This window comes from Hesperophylax consimilis, chromosome 6 (genome assembly GCF_061612785.1).
Source record: "Hesperophylax consimilis isolate HC1 chromosome 6, BYU_Hcon_1.0, whole genome shotgun sequence".
Lineage (NCBI taxonomy): Eukaryota > Metazoa > Arthropoda > Insecta > Trichoptera > Limnephilidae > Hesperophylax > Hesperophylax consimilis.
Genome location: NC_142841.1, coordinates 13,283,065 through 13,306,810, shown reverse-complemented (window position 1 = coordinate 13,306,810; position 23,746 = coordinate 13,283,065). Strand labels below are relative to the sequence as shown.

The window sequence follows — 23,746 nt, the reverse complement described above, 5'->3', positions numbered from 1 at the left end:
TATAAAACGTAAATACCTTGTTCAATCATAAATTCAACTATTTCCTCGTAGAGAATTTTATGGTCGTCACTCAGCTTTACTATCTTGTTATTCGTGAGATGATTTAACACACGAATTGTGGAGAATTCTTTACGTCCCGTCCATTGTTCTCAGAACCCGAGGGTCTCACCATTTTATCATTTCGTTTCACAGATTGTATGTTATATTCGCAACACTGACACGTTGTACGTGGCTCGAATGACACCGTAAACAATGGGAGAATTTTTCCGTGAAATGCGCTTTTCGCATTGCAAACACGATAGGGATTTTTTTTACACACCGTGTCACCAAAATCATCAGAGCCCGATTCATTTGTGGAGGAAAAAACGACTATTTTTGTACCTACATTTTGGCCATCACAGAAAAAAATATCGGCCCGCCTGTGACAAGCTAATACACAATTCGAATTCAAATATGCTTGCTTTTATACATTCATGTCGATGTCATTTTAACAACTCTGTTGTGGAATTTTTTTTTTAGATTAGCAAAATAAGTGTTGTGAAATCGTGTGTGAACGTGTCAATCCCTTAGTACAAATTGTTGTTGAATTAGTAGCTAGTTACTTAAATTAATTTCTAATAAAATAGATAATATAATAAAGAAAAATAAAAATATTGACATACGGCATCGTAATTTGAGGCGACAACTCAAATTATTATTGATTCTCTCCAAAAAGCACAAAAATAGTAATACTCACATGCAACCGATAAGATAGTTTTCATTTCGACTCTTTATCGAGTATAGTATATGAAATATACGTTAACTCTGTTTAAAAATTACGCTAACACATTTTTTGTACAAATACAATTAAAAACATTCTGACAACACAATCACATCACCAAAAATATAACCAACTTGCACTACAATACTTACACTTACACTACATACCTAAACTTCGTACTACATCAGCACAAAGACAATTCACCTACCTATGTAGCTCCCAAAACCTTCAACCTTCTCCATGTTATCCTAAAAGCCGAAAGTCAGCTAGCTCCATACTTTAAAAAAACGCAAATAACTCTGTGAACCCTTACACCTGCAATACGTTTCAATCACAACACCAACACCGCATTATACACTTTTACACTGGAATCTTCTTTCACAAATCTCTTACATTCCCCAGTTGTATTAATTTATATAAAATATTATACTGATTAATGTCACACGCCTACATCCCTACCTCCCTACATCCCTACACCTCTACATTCCTACATCACTACATCCCTACAGCCCTACACCACTACACCCTACATCCCTATATCCCTACATCCCTACATCCCTGCATCACTACACCCCTACATCCCCAAATCCCTACATCTCTGAATTCCTACATCCCTACATCCCTGCATCACTACACCCCTACATCCCCAAATCCCTACATCTCTGAATTCCTACATCCCTACATACCTACATTCTACTAAGCTTAATGAACTTTAATTTTAAAAAATGGAACTGATAACACTATACATTATGTTAGACAAGCAATAAAGTATTTAACAAATTACAATTATTTTATTTTCAGTATTAAAAAAACGGTTATTCTGTTTTTTTTATTTTATTTTTTACTATAGCTACTATTTAAACATTCTACATGCAAAATATTATATTTAATAATAATATATTATATTATACTATGTTCCCAATCGCAACAGCAGACAGACGCTTATTTTTAATCTCCGTCATTGTAAGACCAATTTCAAACAAAAGTCATTTATCTACAGATCCACACATTCATTTAACATAAATTATTTTAACAATATTAACATTTTTAACTTGACTTTACGCGACATAAAACAAAAACTCAATAATCAACAAAACTCAAACTAGAAGTTCAATTCCTATATATTCCCGTCCTTAATCCTTATCCTATATTTCCCCCTCCTCCCCCGCCACCATTCTTTATTTTAATATTTTCTGACTAAACAAGAAATTAATTTAAGAGAACATCTCTATGACATTGTACACCTTACCATTAACTATTCATCAGTGGAAAGTTCATAATTGGCATAATTAACTATATTATTATTGTATCATTGTATAATTAGAGATTTGCTGTCAACTTTTCCTAAAATGTATAAATAAATAAATAAATATACAAATATATACGTACAAGTAAATTGTATTTCTTAGTCTTCCTCACTAGGGTGACCTGTGCTGAGGAATTCTCCTTATTAATTTCTCTTATTAATTTCTATTTTATTAGTTTTTTACGTCGTTTTTAATGTTTTTTTCGGAGTTTTCTCATTAATCTCTTTCATCCAGATTTTTATTCTTGATTTGTATCATTCAAATTTTCTATTCGCTTTATGTCAGGGGGAAGGATATTGTGAAGGTTCATCGCAAAATAAATATTTGCTAAATAATATTTAATAAATACTCTCATATTTGAAATGTGAGTTTGTTTTGTTTAATTTTTTTACAAATTTACCTGGCAGATTAAGTGTACAGATTTTTTTAATGTATATAGACTAATATAGCTACTTTCATTATTAAGAAAATCGTTAACGGGATTTTTTTCTTCCTGTTTCAGGTGTACATAGTAGGTCACGTGCCTCCCGGCGCCGACGAGCGCCAGGGCGGCGCGCCCCCGCCCCCGCACGCCGCAATGTCCGAGGAGAGCAACCACCGCTACCTGAAGCTGGTGCGCAAATACAGCCCCATCATCGCGGGACAGTTCTTCGGCCACTTGCACTCGGACTCTTTCCGGATCATGTACAATGAAGCCGGTAGGTGTTAAGAATTCTATTGTAGTTACCTAATGTGCCTCCAAGGTATCAAGCAAGGTTGATTGATTAAAACCTACCATAAAGAAAACCCAGAAATTACTAAATCCGTTATCTATGGCCAGTTAGCACAGTCTCCTGAGTGTCAGATAAGCTTTGATCAACTATCAATATACACAAACTTTAGAATAGTTTTTATAAAAAAAAACTGGCTTATTAGTAAACGAAGGTGAACTAACGAAGCTCTCAGAATTGAAAGAAGTCGTTTTCGCGACCAATTGAATTCGTTCGAGTTTGGAGAAGCAAAAATTGTTCAAATTACACAAGTTATAGTAAAAGACCTCATTAAATAATAATTAACTCATTTTTAGTGTTAAAAAGTATGTACAAAAGTAATATGATAATCTTCCAACACCCCCTAAAGGATTGGTAAAGAACAAAACATTGAAGTGTTCCGTACTAAGTAAAGAAAGTCTATTTTATTTTAGTTTTAATCATTGGTCCGTGGTAATTAACCCAGTGTCAAGAATATTTCGAAAGTACTAAAGGAGATATTTAAAAGACTAAGAAAAATTTCCAAATAGGATAAAACTAAAAATAACTTTATTTCAGGAAAACCCGTATCTTGGGCGATGCTGGCGCCCTCCGTGACTCCTCGTCGAACGAACGGTGGACCCAATAACCCTGGTCTTCGACTCTACAAGTTTGACTCCGATAGAGGACAGGTAAAAAAATCTGATCGTTTTCTTCGTAATCCACAGTAACTACATGGCTTACGACGTTTTATGTTTCATTCCGTCATTCGTTTGATTCATTATGTCATTCTTTATGGTGAAGAATATATTATTACAAAACAGCATCAATCAAAAAATTGTGAAATTGCTTAAAATTTGGTTTTCGATGAAAAGGGGAAAAAGGAAAAAGAAGAATTTATGGGATGGTAAAAGACGTGAGGGTTAAGTAGGAATCTAGGGATCAATGTATCCAGAAGTGACGGACATGTGAACATATCCCTTCTTTGGCGCAATGCCATGGGTCACGAGACCAGTTGGAGAGGTTAAAGGGTTTCCCCAAACCAGCCACTCAGGATCTGGCATGCCACGTAGCTGGTGGCTATTCTTATCTTGAACACACTTCACTCGAAGAGCCCGGACACCCCTGCTAAGTCACCAAACGTAGGGAACCACTTGGAGTGACCTATGGCAAATGGTTCCTCGGGCGGCGGTTCCTAAGCCCGCCCCCGAAATTGAAATAAAGTCAAAAATGAAATCATGCGGTTGCAAAGGGAAACTAACTAAACTAAAAAAGTGAACTATTAATTACATATAACAAAATACATTTGAAGGACTTGATGAACAAAGGGTAATTCTTCATTGTAAATAAAGCACTTTTGAGAAGTTGAATTCCATTGATTTATTGTTATATTTTTTCATATTTTATATTGCTATGGACACTCTAAATAAATCACTCAACCAACGGACAGCGAATATAATAATTACTTCGTGTTTCAGCTTAATAGCTAGAAATATTGAGGAGAAGTGAAGTTCTCTAATTTAATTCAGACCTTAAATAACCTGGTTTCACTGCCCGTAGAGAAGGGATAAAAACAACAAATCATTGTTTGCTAACTACTTAACTAGCACCATCTATGTTCTAAAACAGCTAATCTCTTAATTTTATAATTGGTTTGAAACTCAGAGCAAATACTAACAAATACATTTTTGAAAAATTAATAACATAATATATTCAACCACACAACTTTTATTATTCAAAGCGGTTTCCAATTTAACAATAAAGATGAGTACATTTTATACAACCCTTCAATACATTTTATTTACCATCGTACGAGTATTCTACACGCTACTCATACAAATGTACAGAATTACGTCATGTTGAATTCCGTTATTTGCTTTCAATCCTATCCGAATATTTCGTGTACACCGGGATACAAACATTTCGGTAAACCGCCATCCAAAAGGCTAAAAGGTCACGACGTACTCTGGCTAATGAAAACAAACATTTTTGTTTGATTTTAATATAATTCTGTGTTAGTTGGCGCACAAATATTTCTATGAAGTACCTATTGACAAGTAAGATTTATGTTTTTTAAATTACAGCATAAAACATTGAGTATTTCTGCAATTTATGTTAGTTATGGAAAGTATACATCAATTTAATTAATCGAAACGAGTTTCATATTGTTTTGTTTAGGGACTAACTACCACATGGATTCCTCATTGCTCATACGGATTTAAACAATTTTCAATTACGGAGGCGGGTATGGGTACTGCCGTCTCGGGAACTATTTACTGGATAACCAACACCTCTGCCATAGATCACCCCAAGTGGTTTAGTAATTTAGCAGGGGTGCCCGGTTCAATAGAGTGAGGTGTGTCTGAGTCTTGGCGGCGGATGCATCTGCCCAGCAACTGCGTGATGGACCAGATCGGAAGAGGCTGGTTGAGGTAAATCTGTTGACCACTTGCAAGGTTCTTAAAAAAAACTACTTACTTACCTATGCTAAGTAAGTCTTCGGTAGAGCAATTTCTCGTTCTGGGCGGGGGGGATCACTTTTAAGGTCTTGATGTATTGTTAAATAAGGTACAAAATCAAGATAAAGATTTATTTATTCGGTTTATTCGGCCAATAACACATATTATATACTACAGACATACACATGTTACACATAACGGTTTACATCACGATCAGCAGGTAACAGAATGATTCGATTCACGTCCTAGCTAGTTACATATATGACTCAAATTAAATGAAGCTTACTGCAAGAGGGGTCGTGAGACCAGAAGACGCTGGTCGGTGCAGGGCGGCTGACGAGGGTGGGATCAGTCTACTACGCACGCCCAGTCCTAGGACTGGGGAGACCGTTGGGCATAGGGCGGCAGACGAATGGCGGAAACAGTTCAACGGCTACGAATGACAGGTCAGGTCATTCGTAGTCGGGGATGAGGCAGCTCTATGGTTCACAGGATTCACGAAGGGTACGGCTATTTTGTCCACAAATGCGGCGTGAGCCATGGCGTCGGTGGCGAAGGCGGTTGGCGAGGGTGGAAGTAATTCAAAATTCGCAACAGGTGAAGTAACTGGTCGTAATAACACAGCGCACAACCTTTTGTTACCATATGACATTTCCAGAAGTACGTACGAACAAAATTTTAAATTTTTACCCTCAACACACTATAGAGGTATTATGTGGTAGGAGTTAGTCGTTACAAGAGTTAATAAAAGGTTTAAATGAAGATTGTTTAATTGTGCGCCAAATAAATTTCGTAATTTAATTAAAAACGAAGGGCTATATTTGTATTGTAATTGTAATTCCATGTGTAATTCTGGCAAAATTTATATGTGGGTATCAAGTCTTCGTCAAAAAAGCATACCTAAAAAGAGTATTGGATATATTTTTTTAAAAGTGATTATTTTTAAATAAAGACAAGATTGTAACAGGTAACAAATATTTGCTTAGTCAAAGCAGAATTTAATAACCTATGTATAATAAAAAAACTTCCTTAACTTCTCTCTGCTCTGAATATAGGTTGTTGACCTGCCTATCAAAGAAAAATAAAACCGTGTTGTATTAAATTGACATTTCACTTTACTTGGTATAAAAACAACGAAAATATCATTTCAAACTACCATTTATATTGCCAACATATTTTTTCATAATTATTGAATTATTTCATAGATTTTGTAAATATCAAAGCACATGATTAATATGTACTATCAGCAATAGGGTGAAACCGGTCCAATTTAAAAAAGTAAAATGGAAATATTTTTAATGAATTTTCGTATTTATAATAATATGGTTGGTTCATGGAAGCATAGACTTCAATATATTCCGTCTATAAGCAGAACACTGTGAAATTTAGGCTTTTTTCTAGAAAATACGGAATGATTTTGTCTTGAAGTGAAACACGTTCCGAGGGTTGTTTATTTATATAACAGAGTTGATTGACTGACAGCATGTTTGCCAAATGTGAACATAGACTCTCGTCTTGTTTACTCATTCAAGTTCATTAGTTCTGACTTTCCGGGCAATTAAATAAGGCCTACCCGGCCCTAGTTAATGTATTGACAAATTAAGTTATCTGTAATGGTGAACAAATTAATTGAATTTTTTAAACAAGTTTCGATCAAGACTGTAAATAAAAAGTAATTAGTCTTGGCTCAAATTAAAAAGAAAAATACCAACTTGGACAACATTAATGACAGGTTTCCACTACGACACTGAAGACATCAATAGTTAATTACTTTTTTTTAATTGTGTGTTTTTTACCCAACCGTGAAAATTTATCCTTTATACAATTTTATTTTTAAAAATCTCTCTTTTATTATGTATAAACTAGTTAATGAGTAAGAACGTTTCCTTTTAAAATTGTAAATTTGTGTTAGAAGAGTATTTAAGCTGGGCGCCTTAAAGGTATCAGTGGATCTTTTTCAACGTTACCTGAAAAGATCTTGTATCAATGTCTCGATTTGCATCAAGTCTTAATCTTCATTCATCGGGAAGGGCAAATTAAAATGTCGTTACAGTTTCCTTGGCGTTGATCAAAGTAAATAGGAGGAAATACAAGAGCTGTCAATGTCCAATAGATATTTGTTAATATTTTTTTAAATTGAATGATAAATATTTCATTATGCTTTGTAATTATTCTTCGGACGTTCGAGAGTTAGTTGTTGCCATTTTGATGTTGAGATTTACATTGCACAGCGTTGATCTGATATGACCCCAGAGTACTAGTGAATTGGACCTCAACAACGTGTCCCGATACGCAGCGACTGTTACTTGATTAAATATAATTGTATACTGTCCTCGCTTTCCGAAATAATATTAAACATAATAATTTCAGCTGTCGGTGCTTGGATGTATGCGTGACTTGAAATCTTATTCCTACGTAATGCGTAAAATTATTCAAGACAATGATTTCTTCATTTAAAAAATTGGAAGTATAAGTCACTATAGAACAAATAGAAGTGGGTGTCAAATTTATATTAGTAAGATAAATTTAACACCCATATTGGTATACTTTTCTCTACTATCTGTTTTAATCAAATTATGTGTACATACATAATATAATTATCATATCTAATTGATATGCTGATATAATTGATATGCCTATTCTATCATGAACTCTTTCCTGCATTTTTTTCATTTATTCTCAAGCAAAGAATAATGAAAAATACAAGAAAGTCAATGTGGGCGTGTTTTGTGATTCAGACTTTGGATAGATTGCAGGTAAATTTTAAATTCGGTCTCTCAATACAAATTCAAAATTAAATGTAATGACCAAAAACGTTGTCATACACTATTAGATAAACAGAGTACGCAATTTTGAAGTCTCAATCAAATAATCAAAATATTCAGTGGTGACATTGGTTAATATTCAAATCTGCACGGAAGACATTTTTATTTGATAGTATGTGTGTATTGGTGACCGGATAAATCATCACATCTTTAAAAAGTTATATAAAGTCATGGAAAGTGATGAACAAAAACTTTAATAACTGGGTTAAGTAGGTTAGGTTAGGTTAGGTTAGGTTAGGTTAGGTTATGTTAGGTTTAGTTTTTTTTTCATCGTTTCTAATGACTTTATATCACTTTTAAAAGGTGTGTTGAATCTTCACTGTGTTGAGTTATCATGAAACCGTGTGTTTTATATATTCAAAGAACACAAAAGATTTTAGCACTCTGAACATTATAAAAAAATGTTGTATATAATCCGATAACACTAGGTTGTTCGAGAATAACTTGAAGATTACTGGAAAAAGGAGTCCCCAGGAAGATTGACAAGGGACGGGGTGGCACAGATATCTATTCGAATCCTATTGCCACCGTTACTCCTTAAAACCCCCCTGTCCTCCCCTTTCTGCCACGGAGCTGAAGAACCATTGTAACAAGTATAATGGGGTCCGCTTGCATCATTAATCTTTGTCAGAACCCAAGGGGGTGTATACATTTCTGTGAGCTAATGCTCTAATGTATGATGCGTAGAGTCCTTTTGCATTAGAGTATGTACGAGCACAGTTAATTATAATGGCCATTTGAATTTACTGTAACTCGTCGGCTCTTTCTGCACGGCCGCCAAAACTCTGTGCGGTACATTTTTGACAATCTCATTAAAATAGGTCTATACTTAATGATGATGAATTTTTAATTTGTAACATATTTTTTATGTATTTTTTTATAATAACAAAATAATTGTTTATAATCAAGAATATAATGACCTACTTTTGGGTTTTACTTCCTTCAATAAAAATTCATTTCGATGGTTCACATCTGCCAGGCGTCCCGTGACGGCTGTTTTTTTTTATTTCGTGTAATTTAATATTATATAACAAACATCGCAACTATTATTCTGAACGGTTCCATGCTAACTCAACACGGTGAGTATTCAACACACTTTTAAAAATGACATAATCTTAAAAACGATGAAAAAATTTTTTAACCTCACCTAACCTTACCTACTTAACCCAGTTAGTGAAGTTTTTGTTTCATCACTTTCCATGATTTTATATAACTTTTTAAAGATTTGATGAATTATCATTTTTATGATTTATCCGGTCACCATTCTGAACATCTCAAGAGTTCTGAGTTTCGATGTTTACGTTAAAGTTTTTTTAATAATTGTCAAAACATATGTAAAATTAGAGGGAACTTACAGGAATATCAGGTCACTACCAAACTTCTACTGATTTGTAGCACACCATTCGAACTACCAAGAGGCTTGGTTTTATAAGATAACATAACAAACACAATAAAAATATTTTAAATGATGTGCTTTTAATACACAGAGAAATGATTTACTAATGGTAGTATAATTAAGATCATATTAAATCTTTTTTTTTTCAAACGGATTTTTAAAAACCGTAGATATTTTTACAGATTTCCCTGCAATTATTGAATCTACAAATACACTTTTCTGCAAATACTTACATTGTTACAGCATAATGAACCAGATTACAAAAAAAATCTAATGATTAAGCACATATTTTTATATTTGACCTTTTAAAAAGTTAATTTTATATATCGTGTAGGCAGATAAGGCCTAAACTTTTTATGGGTGACGATAATGAGAATTTTCAAAATACTTTTTTTTTGATTTTAAAGAAAGAAAAAGACTATTTACTGTTCCGCTTTCGATTTGTAAGTTCAACGACCTTGTTCAAACATTCTAAAGGTCAAATTAATAGAAAAGCTTTTGAAAATAACGAGAATCAATCACCAATATGTAGGTAGTCTACCTGTGTATTCGTTGACATTCTAAATGTTTGCTTTCATTCACTTACCAGCTTACTACCCAAATGATAAAATAACACTCAAAATAAAATAAATATAAATCTTTTTTTCATCGACTTGCAACTTTTTTTTTCACAACACGAAATAAGTGTGATAAAATTTCCTACCTTTTTGCTTCCTGGTGCGTTTGCAAAATTCATATATCGCTGAAACGTTGGCTTTATTCAAGATAGTGAAAAAAATGAATAAATATTCTTATTATTATTGTAGAAAGCAATCACTTTGTGGTTTGACATATTTAATAAAATAAAATACTTTTTTGTTTTAAAACCACGATATTTATTAATTTAAGAACCGACCGGTTTCGCTTTACTTAAGCATCATCAGGGTACAAATTAATACTAAACAAGAAGTACATAATGTGTGTATATATATAAGAAAATATAGAGGGAGACAACATGATACAAATATAAGCAACACAAAGACGGTCATAAAATACATTAACATAAGTGCACAAGTAATGGAAAAACCGCTAGATAATTATGTAGACTAATGGGTTATATCAATAAATCGGGAGAAACAAAGCATCAACTGGCATGGTGGTAAGGAGGTAAGGAGAACTGGGATTTTTTTATGGGTTTATTGGAAATAGACCTAATATTGGACTACTTGATATGTCTAATTGATTATTAAGTATCTGACTTTTGGTTTTTACAGCTTTTTTAATTTCTAGTGCCTCTAAGTTGTTTAGTCTGTTACCATGCCCGTTTTTATGTACGATGTTAGCACCGGTGCTATGACAGAATGTATGATCTTTATCGATCAAATGATTTGCGAATTCAGAAAACCCGTTATTATTGAGGCAACGAAGATGCTCCTTTATCCTAATATTAACATTACGTGATGTCTTACCGATATAGAAAGCCGAACAATTATTGCAATTTAATTTATAAATCCCCGAATGACTTAATTTATCGTCCTTATCTTTAGAATTAATTAGAAATTTACCTATATTGTTATTAGTATAAAAGGCCGGTTTGACTTCAGAAGGAAGGTTTTTTACACTTAAGGTAGAAAAGTGATTAATAAATAAAATTCGCCGCCATTGATAATTAATATTATTATCATTGATTTGAGGACAAGGACTAGCAAAGAGGAAGCGATTAATGGCTATTTGTTTTAGCTTTTTATTTAAGATTAAATCTATAAAATTTGATTCATAGCCATTATTTACTGCTATGTTTTTAATTAGTTTTAGTTCACTATCAAAATTACTATCGGACATTGGAATTGTGACTAAACGATGGACCATTGAATGGAATGCGGAGTGCTTATGTGAAATAGGGTGATTGGAGGTGCTGTGTATGACAACGTCAGTATAGGAGGGTTTACGAAAAATGTTAAAATTAATTCTGTTATTAACGATCGATAAGGTAAGGTCTAAAAAATTTAAGGTTGAATTTATGCCTATTTCTAATGTGAATTTAATCTTATTATGAAAAGAGTTTATAAGTTTGAGGAAGGAATTCAGTTGACGCTTAGTCCCTGTCCATATACACAAAACATCATCAACGTATCTTTTCCAGTACAAGACATTTTTAATAAGATGCGAGGTACTAGATAAAATTTTATTTTCTAAGTTATCCATGAATATATCAGCAATCAGAGGACTGGTAGGGCTCCCCATAGCTAGGCCGTCACGTTGCTGATATATAACATTATTAAATTGAAAATAATTTTGATTCAGGCATATATTAAACAAGGAAGTTAAATCTTTTATAAAATCTATAGAGAGATCGGAACTATTTAATAAATCAGAAATTAAACATTTACTCTCTTCTATGGGAACATTGGGGAACAAATTTACAACGTCAAAAGAAATTAGTGTAGAATTACTAGGGAGAATCATATCTTTCAATTCTTCTACTAATGAAAAAGAGTTTTTAAGGGTATGTTTAGGTGAAAAAACATTGGTATTTTGAAACAAATTAGTAATAACGGATGATATTTTAAAATTTGGGGCGTTACAACATGAAACTACTGGCCTGACGGGGCAATTATTCTTGTGTATTTTAAGGAACCCATATAATTTAGGAGTTTTGGGATTTTTAGTTAAAAATTTAACTTTGTGATATGATTCATCTTTGAATATTTTAGTTTTACATGCTTGAAGTGTTTGTTTCACATTTTCTTGGAACTTATTGGTTGGGTCTTTCGCAAGTATTGCGAAATTGTCACTGTCAATGAAGTCCGCCACTTTAGAATTATATTCATTTCGAGGGAGTATGATCACTGTATTCCCCTTGTCCGCTTTCGTGAGGATCAAATCTTCATCTGTTAGTTTGGCACGAATATTCTTCACTATAGTCAACTCAGGATTTGGGTTAGGTTTAAATTTAGGTATTATTTTTTGTAAAGTTTCAGCACTTTTGTAACAGAATTTTTTCGGTTTACCACATAGAGCTGTGTCTATATCCACTGCTACCTCTTCTATTGCCGCATTAAAATTATTATTCGAGTATTTAAGGTTATATTTTAATCCCTTTGCCAATAGGGATATCTCCTCAGGAAGAAAATGTACAGAAGACAGGTTCTGTACACGGTCAAAAAATGTGTGGACCGACTTCGGGTTACTAATATTAATATCTGGATTATTTATACGGCACAAGTTCTTGAGTTTTTTATTTACTGTATTAAGTTTATTAAAAGATTTAACTGACACTAGGTATCTCACTTTGTCGTCAAATAAGTCCCATTCGACTGGGTGCAACTCATACACTAGTTCAGTATGTAATAGTTTTAAATTAAGTTTGATATTATTACGTCGTTTGTATTCACATTTTAGATCCTCTTTCAACCACGCCAATTTAGCTTTATACATGGAAGATTGAGGAATTAATGATTGATTTTTGGCGCTTTTGAACTGCGCATTTAAATAGTTAGGAAACACTTTCATTTTTATGCACTGTTTGAAAAAGTATATATTAATACACATCACTTTATACTTGATTGAAAAGTTTTTATACATTTTTGCTTTTTCGGCCGTACTCGCCAATTTAATATTATTGTAGAAAGCAATCACTTTGTGGTTTGACATATTTAATAAAATAAAATACTTTTTTGTTTTAAAACCACGATATTTATTAATTTAAGAACCGACCGGTTTCGCTTTACTTAAGCATCATCAGGGTACAAATTAATACTAAACAAGAAGTAAGTTCTTATAATATATATAAGAAAATATAGAGGGAGACAACATGATACAAATATAAGCAACACAAAGACGGTCATAAAATACATTAACATAAGTGCACAAGTAATGGAAAAACCGCTAGATAATTATGTAGACTAATGGGGTATATCAATAAATCGGGAGAAACAAAGCATCAACTGGCATGGTGGTAAGGAGGTAAGGAGAACTGGGATTTTTTTATGGGTTTATTGGAAATAGACCTAATATTGGACTACTTGATATGTCTAATTGATTATTAAGTATCTGACTTTTGGTTTTTACAGCTTTTTTAATTTCTAGTGCCTCTAAGTTGTTTAGTCTGTTACCATGCCCGTTTTTATGTACGATGTTAGCACCGGTGCTATGACAGAATGTATGATCTTTATCGATCAAATGATTTGCGAATTCAGAAAACCCGTTATTATTGAGGCAACGAAGATGCTCCTTTATCCTAATATTAACATTACGTGATGTCTTACCGATATAGAAAGCCGAACAATTATTGCAATTTAATTTATAAATCCCCGAATGACTTAATTTATCGTCCTTATCTTTAGAATTAATTAGAAATTTACCTATATTGTTATTAGTATAAAAGGCCGGTTTGACTTCAGAAGGAAGGTTTTTTACACTTAAGGTAGAAAAGTGATTAATAAATAAAATTCGCCGCCATTGATAATTAATATTATTATCATTGATTTGAGGACAAGGACTAGCAAAGAGGAAGCGATTAATGGCTATTTGTTTTAGCTTTTTATTTAAGATTAAATCTATAAAATTTGATTCATAGCCATTATTTACTGCTATGTTTTTAATTAGTTTTAGTTCACTATCAAAATTACTATCGGACATTGGAATTGTGACTAAACGATGGACCATTGAATGGAATGCGGAGTGCTTATGTGAAATAGGGTGATTGGAGGTGCTGTGTATGACAACGTCAGTATAGGAGGGTTTACGAAAAATGTTAAAATTAATTCTGTTATTAACGATCGATAAGGTAAGGTCTAAAAAATTTAAGGTTGAATTTATGCCTATTTCTAATGTGAATTTAATCTTATTATGAAAAGAGTTTATAAGTTTGAGGAAGGAATTCAGTTGACGCTTAGTCCCTGTCCATATACACAAAACATCATCAACGTATCTTTTCCAGTACAAGACATTTTTAATAAGATGCGAGGTACTAGATAAAATTTTTATTTTCTAAGTTATCCATGAATATATCAGCAATCAGAGGACTGGTAGGGCTCCCCATAGCTAGGCCGTCACGTTGCTGATATATAACATTATTAAATTGAAAATAATTTTGATTCAGGCATATATTAAACAAGGAAGTTAAATCTTTTATAAAATCTATAGAGAGATCGGAACTATTTAACATATGGGACAAAGTGAGATACCTAGTGTCAGTTAAATCTTTTAATAAACTTAATACAGTAAATAAAAAAACTCAAGAACTTGTGCCGTATAAATAATCCAGATATTAATATTAGTAACCCGAAGTCGGTCCACACATTTTTTGACCGTGTACAGAACCTGTCTTCTGTACATTTTCTTCCTGAGGAGATATCCCTATTGGCAAAGGGATTAAAATATAACCTTAAATACTCGAATAATAATTTTAATGCGGCAATAGAAGAGGTAGCAGTGGATATAGACACAGCTCTATGTGGTAAACCGAAAAAATTCTGTTACAAAAGTGCTGAAACTTTACAAAAAATAATACCTAAATTTAAACCTAACCCAAATCCTGAGTTGACTATAGTGAAGAATATTCGTGCCAAACTAACAGATGAAGATTTGATCCTCACGAAAGCGGACAAGGGGAATACAGTGATCATACTCCCTCGAAATGAATATAATTCTAAAGTGGCGGACTTCATTGACAGTGACAATTTCGCAATACTTGCGAAAGACCCAACCAATAAGTTCCAAGAAAATGTGAAACAAACACTTCAAGCATGTAAAACTAAAATATTCAAAGATGAATCATATCACAAAGTTAAATTTTTAACTAAAAATCCCAAAACTCCTAAATTATATGGGTTCCTTAAAATACACAAGAATAATTGCCCCGTCAGGCCAGTAGTTTCATGTTGTAACGCCCCAAATTTTAAAATATCATCCGTTATTACTAATTTGTTTCAAAATACCAATGTTTTTTCACCTAAACATACCCTTAAAAACTCTTTTTCATTAGTAGAAGAATTGAAAGATATGATTCTCCCTAGTAATTCTACACTAATTTCTTTTGACGTTGTAAATTTGTTCCCCAATGTTCCCATAGAAGAGAGTAAATGTTTAATTTCTGATTTATTAAATAGTTCCGATCTCTCTATAGATTTTATAAAAGATTTAACTTCCTTGTTTAATATATGCCTGAATCAAAATTATTTTCAATTTAATAATGTTATATATCAGCAACGTGACGGCCTAGCTATGGGGAGCCCTACCAGTCCTCTGATTGCTGATATATTCATGGATAACTTAGAAAATAAAATTTTATCTAGTACCTCGCATCTTATTAAAAATGTCTTGTACTGGAAAAGATACGTTGATGATGTTTTGTGTATATGGACAGGGACTAAGCGTCAACTGAATTCCTTCCTCAAACTTATAAACTCTTTTCATAATAAGATTAAATTCACATTAGAAATAGGCATAAATTCAACCTTAAATTTTTTAGACCTTACCTTATCGATCGTTAATAACAGAATTAATTTTAACATTTTTCGTAAACCCTCCTATACTGACGTTGTCATACACAGCACCTCCAATCACCCTATTTCACATAAGCACTCCGCATTCCATTCAATGGTCCATCGTTTAGTCACAATTCCAATGTCCGATAGTAATTTTGATAGTGAACTAAAACTAATTAAAAACATAGCAGTAAATAATGGCTATGAATCAAATTTTATAGATTTAATCTTAAATAAAAAGCTAAAACAAATAGCCATTAATCGCTTCCTCTTTGCTAGTCCTTGTCCTCAAATCAATGATAATAATATTAATTATCAATGGCGGCGAATTTTATTTATTAATCACTTTTCTACCTTAAGTGTAAAAAACCTTCCTTCTGAAGTCAAACCGGCCTTTTATACTAATAACAATATAGGTAAATTTCTAATTAATTCTAAAGATAAGGACGATAAATTAAGTCATTCGGGGATTTATAAATTAAATTGCAATAATTGTTCGGCTTTCTATATCGGTAAGACATCACGTAATGTTAATATTAGGATAAAGGAGCATCTTCGTTGCCTCAATAATAACGGGTTTTCTGAATTCGCAAATCATTTGATCGATAAAGATCATACATTCTGTCATAGCACCGGTGCTAACATCGTACATAAAAACGGGCATGGTAACAGACTAAACAACTTAGAGGCACTAGAAATTAAAAAAGCTGTAAAAACCAAAAGTCAGATACTTAATAATCAATTAGACATATCAAGTAGTCCAATATTAGGTCTATTTCCAATAAACCCATAAAAAAATCCCAGTTCTCCTTACCTCCTTACCACCATGCCAGTTGATGCTTTGTTTCTCCCGATTTATTGATATACCCCATTAGTCTACATAATTATCTAGCGGTTTTTCCATTACTTGTGCACTTATGTTAATGTATTTTATGACCGTCTTTGTGTTGCTTATATTTGTATCATGTTGTCTCCCTCTATATTTTCTTATATATATTATAAGAACTTACTTCTTGTTTAGTATTAATTTGTACCCTGATGATGCTTAAGTAAAGCGAAACCGGTCGGTTCTTAAATTAATAAATATCGTGGTTTTAAAACAAAAAAGTATTTTATTTTATTAAATATGTCAAACCACAAAGTGATTGCTTTCTACAATAATATTAAATTGGCGAGTACGGCCGAAAAAGCAAAAATGTATAAAAACTTTTCAATCAAGTATAAAGTGATGTGTATTAATATATACTTTTTCAAACAGTGCATAAAAATGAAAGTGTTTCCTAACTATTTAAATGCGCAGTTCAAAAGCGCCAAAAATCAATCATTAATTCCTCAATCTTCCATGTATAAAGCTAAATTGTCGTGGTTGAAAGAGGATCTAAAATGTGAATACAAACGACGTAATAATATCAAACTTAATTTAAAACTATTACATACTGAACTAGTGTATGAGTTGCACCCAGTCGAATGTGACTTATTTGACGACAAAGTGAGATACCTAGTGTCAGTTAAATCTTTTAATAAACTTAATACAGTAAATAAAAAACTCAAGAACTTGTGCCGTATAAATAATCCAGATATTAATATTAGTAACCCGAAGTCGGTCCACACATTTTTTGACCGTGTACAGAACCTGTCTTCTGTACATTTTCTTCCTGAGGAGATATCCCTATTGGCAAAGGGATTAAAATATAACCTTAAATACTCGAATAATAATTTTAATGCGGCAATAGAAGAGGTAGCAGTGGATATAGACACAGCTCTATGTGGTAAACCGAAAAAATTCTGTTACAAAAGTGCTGAAACTTTACAAAAAATAATACCTAAATTTAAACCTAACCCAAATCCTGAGTTGACTATAGTGAAGAATATTCGTGCCAAACTAACAGATGAAGATTTGATCCTCACGAAAGCGGACAAGGGGAATACAGTGATCATACTCCCTCGAAATGAATATAATTCTAAAGTGGCGGACTTCATTGACAGTGACAATTTCGCAATACTTGCGAAAGACCCAACCAATAAGTTCCAAGAAAATGTGAAACAAACACTTCAAGCATGTAAAACTAAAATATTCAAAGATGAATCATATCACAAAGTTAAATTTTTAACTAAAAATCCCAAAACTCCTAAATTATATGGGTTCCTTAAAATACACAAGAATAATTGCCCCGTCAGGCCAGTAGTTTCATGTTGTAACGCCCCAAATTTTAAAATATCATCCGTTATTACTAATTTGTTTCAAAATACCAATGTTTTTTCACCTAAACATACCCTTAAAAACTCTTTTTCATTAGTAGAAGAATTGAAAGATATGATTCTCCCTAGTAATTCTACACTAATTTCTTTTGACGTTGTAAATTTGTTCCCCAATGTTCCCATAGAAGAGAGTAAATGTTTAATTTCTGATTTATTAAATAGTTCCGATCTCTCTATAGATTTTATAAAAGATTTAACTTCCTTGTTTAATATATGCCTGAATCAAAATTATTTTCAATTTAATAATGTTATATATCAGCAACGTGACGGCCTAGCTATGGGGAGCCCTACCAGTCCTCTGATTGCTGATATATTCATGGATAACTTAGAAAATAAAAATTTTATCTAGTACCTCGCATCTTATTAAAAATGTCTTGTACTGGAAAAGATACGTTGATGATGTTTTGTGTATATGGACAGGGACTAAGCGTCAACTGAATTCCTTCCTCAAACTTATAAACTCTTTTCATAATAAGATTAAATTCACATTAGAAATAGGCATAAATTCAACCTTAAATTTTTTAGACCTTACCTTATCGATCGTTAATAACAGAATTAATTTTAACATTTTTCGTAAACCCTCCTATACTGACGTTGTCATACACAGCACCTCCAATCACCCTATTTCACATAAGCACTCCGCATTCCATTCAATGGTCCATCGTTTAGTCACAATTCCAATGTCCGATAGTAATTTTGATAGTGAACTAAAACTAATTAAAAACATAGCAGTAAATAATGGCTATGAATCAAATTTTATAGATTTAATCTTAAATAAAAAGCTAAAACAAATAGCCATTAATCGCTTCCTCTTTGCTAGTCCTTGTCCTCAAATCAATGATAATAATATTAATTATCAATGGCGGCGAATTTTATTTATTAATCACTTTTCTACCTTAAGTGTAAAAAACCTTCCTTCTGAAGTCAAACCGGCCTTTTATACTAATAACAATATAGGTAAATTTCTAATTAATTCTAAAGATAAGGACGATAAATTAAGTCATTCGGGGATTTATAAATTAAATTGCAATAATTGTTCGGCTTTCTATATCGGTAAGACATCACGTAATGTTAATATTAGGATAAAGGAGCATCTTCGTTGCCTCAATAATAACGGGTTTTCTGAATTCGCAAATCATTTGATCGATAAAGATCATACATTCTGTCATAGCACCGGTGCTAACATCGTACATAAAAACGGGCATGGTAACAGACTAAACAACTTAGAGGCACTAGAAATTAAAAAAGCTGTAAAAACCAAAAGTCAGATACTTAATAATCAATTAGACATATCAAGTAGTCCAATATTAGGTCTATTTCCAATAAACCCATAAAAAAATCCCAGTTCTCCTTACCTCCTTACCACCATGCCAGTTGATGCTTTGTTTCTCCCGATTTATTGATATAACCCATTAGTCTACATAATTATCTAGCGGTTTTTCCATTACTTGTGCACTTATGTTAATGTATTTTATGACCGTCTTTGTGTTGCTTATATTTGTATCATGTTGTCTCCCTCTATATTTTCTTATATATATACACACATTATGTACTTCTTGTTTAGTATTAATTTGTACCCTGATGATGCTTAAGTAAAGCGAAACCGGTCGGTTCTTAAATTAATAAATATCGTGGTTTTAAAACAAAAAAGTATTTTATTTTATTGAATAAATATTCTATCATCGAAATTAAATGCTTTTTTGTTATTCGTATGTGTTTTTTTAAGAATTTGTTTGAATGAAAATTGTGGGTGGAAAAAAATAGTAGTCGAATATTCATGTTTCGGTGAACTTTTGTGTAAGCACTTGCAAACGTACCTTACTTATATAAAACTCTTACAACATTCTAGGTAAGCTAAAATATTTGGTACACTGCGCAGTTTTGCATCTTCATTAGGAATATGTGTACGTCAATCGAATAATACTATACGTTTATCCCGATGAAGAAATCATTGGTTTTGAAACGACATGTTGATTAAATAGTGGGGCTTAAAAAGTTATTGATTTAATTTTTTATTAAAATTTTACCATAAAGTTTTTTTTATACATGCATGGCACTGAATTCCATATAGCTCCACTTTTAGACTGCTCATCCGGAGTTATTCTAACTTGCTTCAGAGTCACCATTGTGCTGCCGATCAATTCCAAAACGGAATAGTAATCCCGGTACCTTGATGAGGTTTTTTCAGTGAATGTTCCCGTTTTTGGTAGTCTTTGGTATTCCATTGGGCGTCGATCCCCATATGCAATTATTGAAAAGAACTAATGAAATCGGTTTATTATCTAAATAACCGTTTATTGTGGCAGTTTAGTTGAATCAAAACAATAAAAGCAACTATTAAATATCTCGGTTAAGAGTCTAAGCAATTGTGAATCTTGGTTATTAGTCTAAATGATCGTTTATTGTGACAGTTTAATTGAATTCAAACAATAAAAGTACTTACGAAACATCTTAGTTAAGAGTCTAAATAACCGTTCACTGTGGGAGTTTAGTTCAATTCAAACCTTAAAAGCACCCACGTGAAAAATGCTTAAGTTTTTTAAGAGGAAAGTGGAACATGAACACAATAGTAGGTTCACAAAAAATGAAGGATTGCTTGTACAAAAATATAACAATAAATACGGACAGCAAACCCTGGAATACAACGTGCCCAAAATATTCAACATACCATACCATACCAAGCAATATAAAGAATGGCAAATTACCTAAGAGATTCAGATATATGCTAAAAACATGGCTACTAAGCAGAGATACTCTGTATTAGTAATACTATTGATTATGGCAGTGGTTAGTGATACATATAATGTATAAGTTGTATTGTAATTAGTAATGATATTATGTACGTATGTTATATTGTAATTGAACATCCAGTTGACAAACTTCTTAATTGCGGTTAAACGGGATTGTACTTTTAAGAACAATAAAAAAAATTCCAATATGTATTAGGGTTCCATGATAACTCAACACAACGACAATTCAACACTTTTTAAAAAGTGTTATAAAGTCATTAGAAACAATGAAAAAAATTTTAAACCTAACCTAACCTATTTAACCCACATAATAAAGTTTTTGTTTCATCACTTTCCATGACTTTATATAACTTTTTAAAGATGTGATGAGTTATCATTGTGATGATTTATCCGGTCACCAATACACACATACTATCAAATAAAAATGTCTTCCGTGTAGATTTAAATATTAACCAATGTCGCTACTGAATCTTTTGATTTCGATTGAGACTTCAAAATTGCGTACTTTGTTTATCTAATAGTGTATGACAACGTTTTTGGTCATTACATTCAATTTTGAATTTGTATTGAGAGACCGAATTTGAAATTTACATGCAATCTGTCCAAAGTCTGAATCACAAAACACGCCCACATCGACTTCCTTGTGTTTTTCATTATTCTTTTTAATATCATAATAAATTTAAACGATGATAGTAAGATATCTATGAAAATATAGATGATTTAAAAACTAAAAATCCAGAGTTCTGTGAATGTTGAGCCCACTGAACCTTGTAATCCTCAGGTATAATAACAAGTCTATCAAATCTATGCTCTGTACAAACTTGCTGAATAAGCCTTCACAGAAAGTCTACAATATTCCAAGGGTAATTGATCAAAAATATTTTTCTAAAGATCGTACCAACATTACGCTACAATAGATTGCTTTCAACAATTCCTAATTCAGTTGGATAACGTCTATGTATTTATGATAATGATAGTGCCTACATATTTTGACTTAGCTAATAATAATATTCTTGATATTCACTTTTAATAAGACTTATATAAATTTACTATATTTATTTGTCCAACCATCTCTAACACGCTCAAATTAATAATGGGAGTAAACAAAAAAAAATCTATAGATGCATACTTGATGAAGTAGGTACTCCTCGACGCAATGTTTAATTGCTATTATGCTTGCAGTTTTGTTGCCATCAATCTATTGACAATATTTTGAGTAAGTAAGGAGACATTGTCATTACAGTAAAATGATTTATTGTTAGCAAACAGCAGTAGAATTTTAGATGTTTTCATTTAATGTTTCGCCTTTTTTTGTTGTTTCGATTTTATGGACAATATTACTGACAATTCAAAAAAAATAATCATAAAAAACTATTGAAATAACGAAAAAAAAACATGTACACCATAAAAAAATTGTTATGCTTGGTAATCAAAAGTCGGACGGGTTTCAAAATGTCAATACAAAATATTTAAGTTGTGTATGTAGGTACGAATGTAAGAACGATGTATAGAAGTGGGGCCCTCGGAGAAGTACTTGGAGAAATGGAAAAGTACAACATAGATATACTAGCAGTGCAGGAAACTAGATGGATAGGCACTGATACATTTGATACTAGAACGCATACAATAATGCACAGTGGCAATGAAAAACACCATGAGTTCGGAGTAGCCTTCATCGTTAATCAAAGATTAAAGAATCAAGTAATTGGTTTTAAGGCTGTAAACGAAAGAATATGCATACTCCGCATAAAAACCAAATTCTTTAATATTTCCATCATAAATGTTCACGCTGAGACAGAAGACAAAGATGAAGCAACTAAGGATACATTTTATAACAAACTGGAGCAGACATATGACACCATACCATCCAATGATATTAAAATGGTTATTGGAGACCTTAATGCTAAAATCGGTCAGGATCCGGCACACCAACAGGTTACAGGAAAAAACAGTCTTCATATGGAAAGCAATAACAACGGATCAAGGGTGATTGACTTTGCAGAATCACGAAACATGATAATAGCTTCAACACAGTTCCCAAGGAAGAATATACATAAATGGACATGGACATCACCTGGCGGCAGATACCATAATCAAATAGACCATATCCTAATTGAAATAAGAGGGGCGACCAGTATCAAAAATGTAAGAAGTTACAGAGGAGCTAACTGTGATTCGGATCACTATTTGGTAGTAGCCAGCTATAGATGCAGAATAGCAAAAGATAGAAGAGGAAATCAGCCAAGTATCCCAAAGCTAAACATCGATGCTCTTAAAACACCAGAAGGATTGGATAGATACCACGACTCACTGTCAACAAACCTACCAAACCAACTGAGTGATCAGCTCTCCTCAAACAATTTAGAAGAGGATTGGACCAGTCTGAGAGATGCACTGCTGACAGCGGCAGAATCAGGCATTGGAAATAGACCTAGGCAGGTTAGAAATCCCTGGTTCGACGAGGAGTGCATACAGAGCGTCTGCAAGAAAAATGAGCTAAGAAAATTATGTATAGAAAGAGGAACAAGATCAAAAAGACAAGCCTACGAACAAGCACGAAGAGATGCTAACCATTTGATTAAAAGAAAGAAGAGACTATATTTTAACAACATATTGTTGAAAATGGAAAATGATTTTGTTAATAACAATCCACGTGAGGCATATAAAGGCGTCAATGTATTTAAAAAGGGCTTCAAACCCAACACATCCCTGTGCAGAGATAGTAATGGAGACATAATAGGAGATAAGGAAAAGATTAAAACTAGGTGGAAAGAATACTTCCAACAGCTCTT

General features: G+C 32.6%; 1 protein-coding gene across 1 annotated transcript in view; it reads left to right on the top strand.

Annotated features, from left to right (window-relative positions):
- LOC149422962 (acid sphingomyelinase-like phosphodiesterase 3b) overlaps positions 1-23,746 on the top strand; it is a 375,129-nt gene that overhangs the window by 337,715 nt on the left and 13,668 nt on the right. The window contains exons 7-8 of the mRNA XM_089632399.1: positions 2,570-2,765; positions 3,375-3,487. Coding sequence (XP_089488525.1) covers positions 2,570-2,765; positions 3,375-3,487 — 309 coding nt within the window. The remainder of the gene's footprint in view (positions 1-2,569; positions 2,766-3,374; positions 3,488-23,746) is intronic.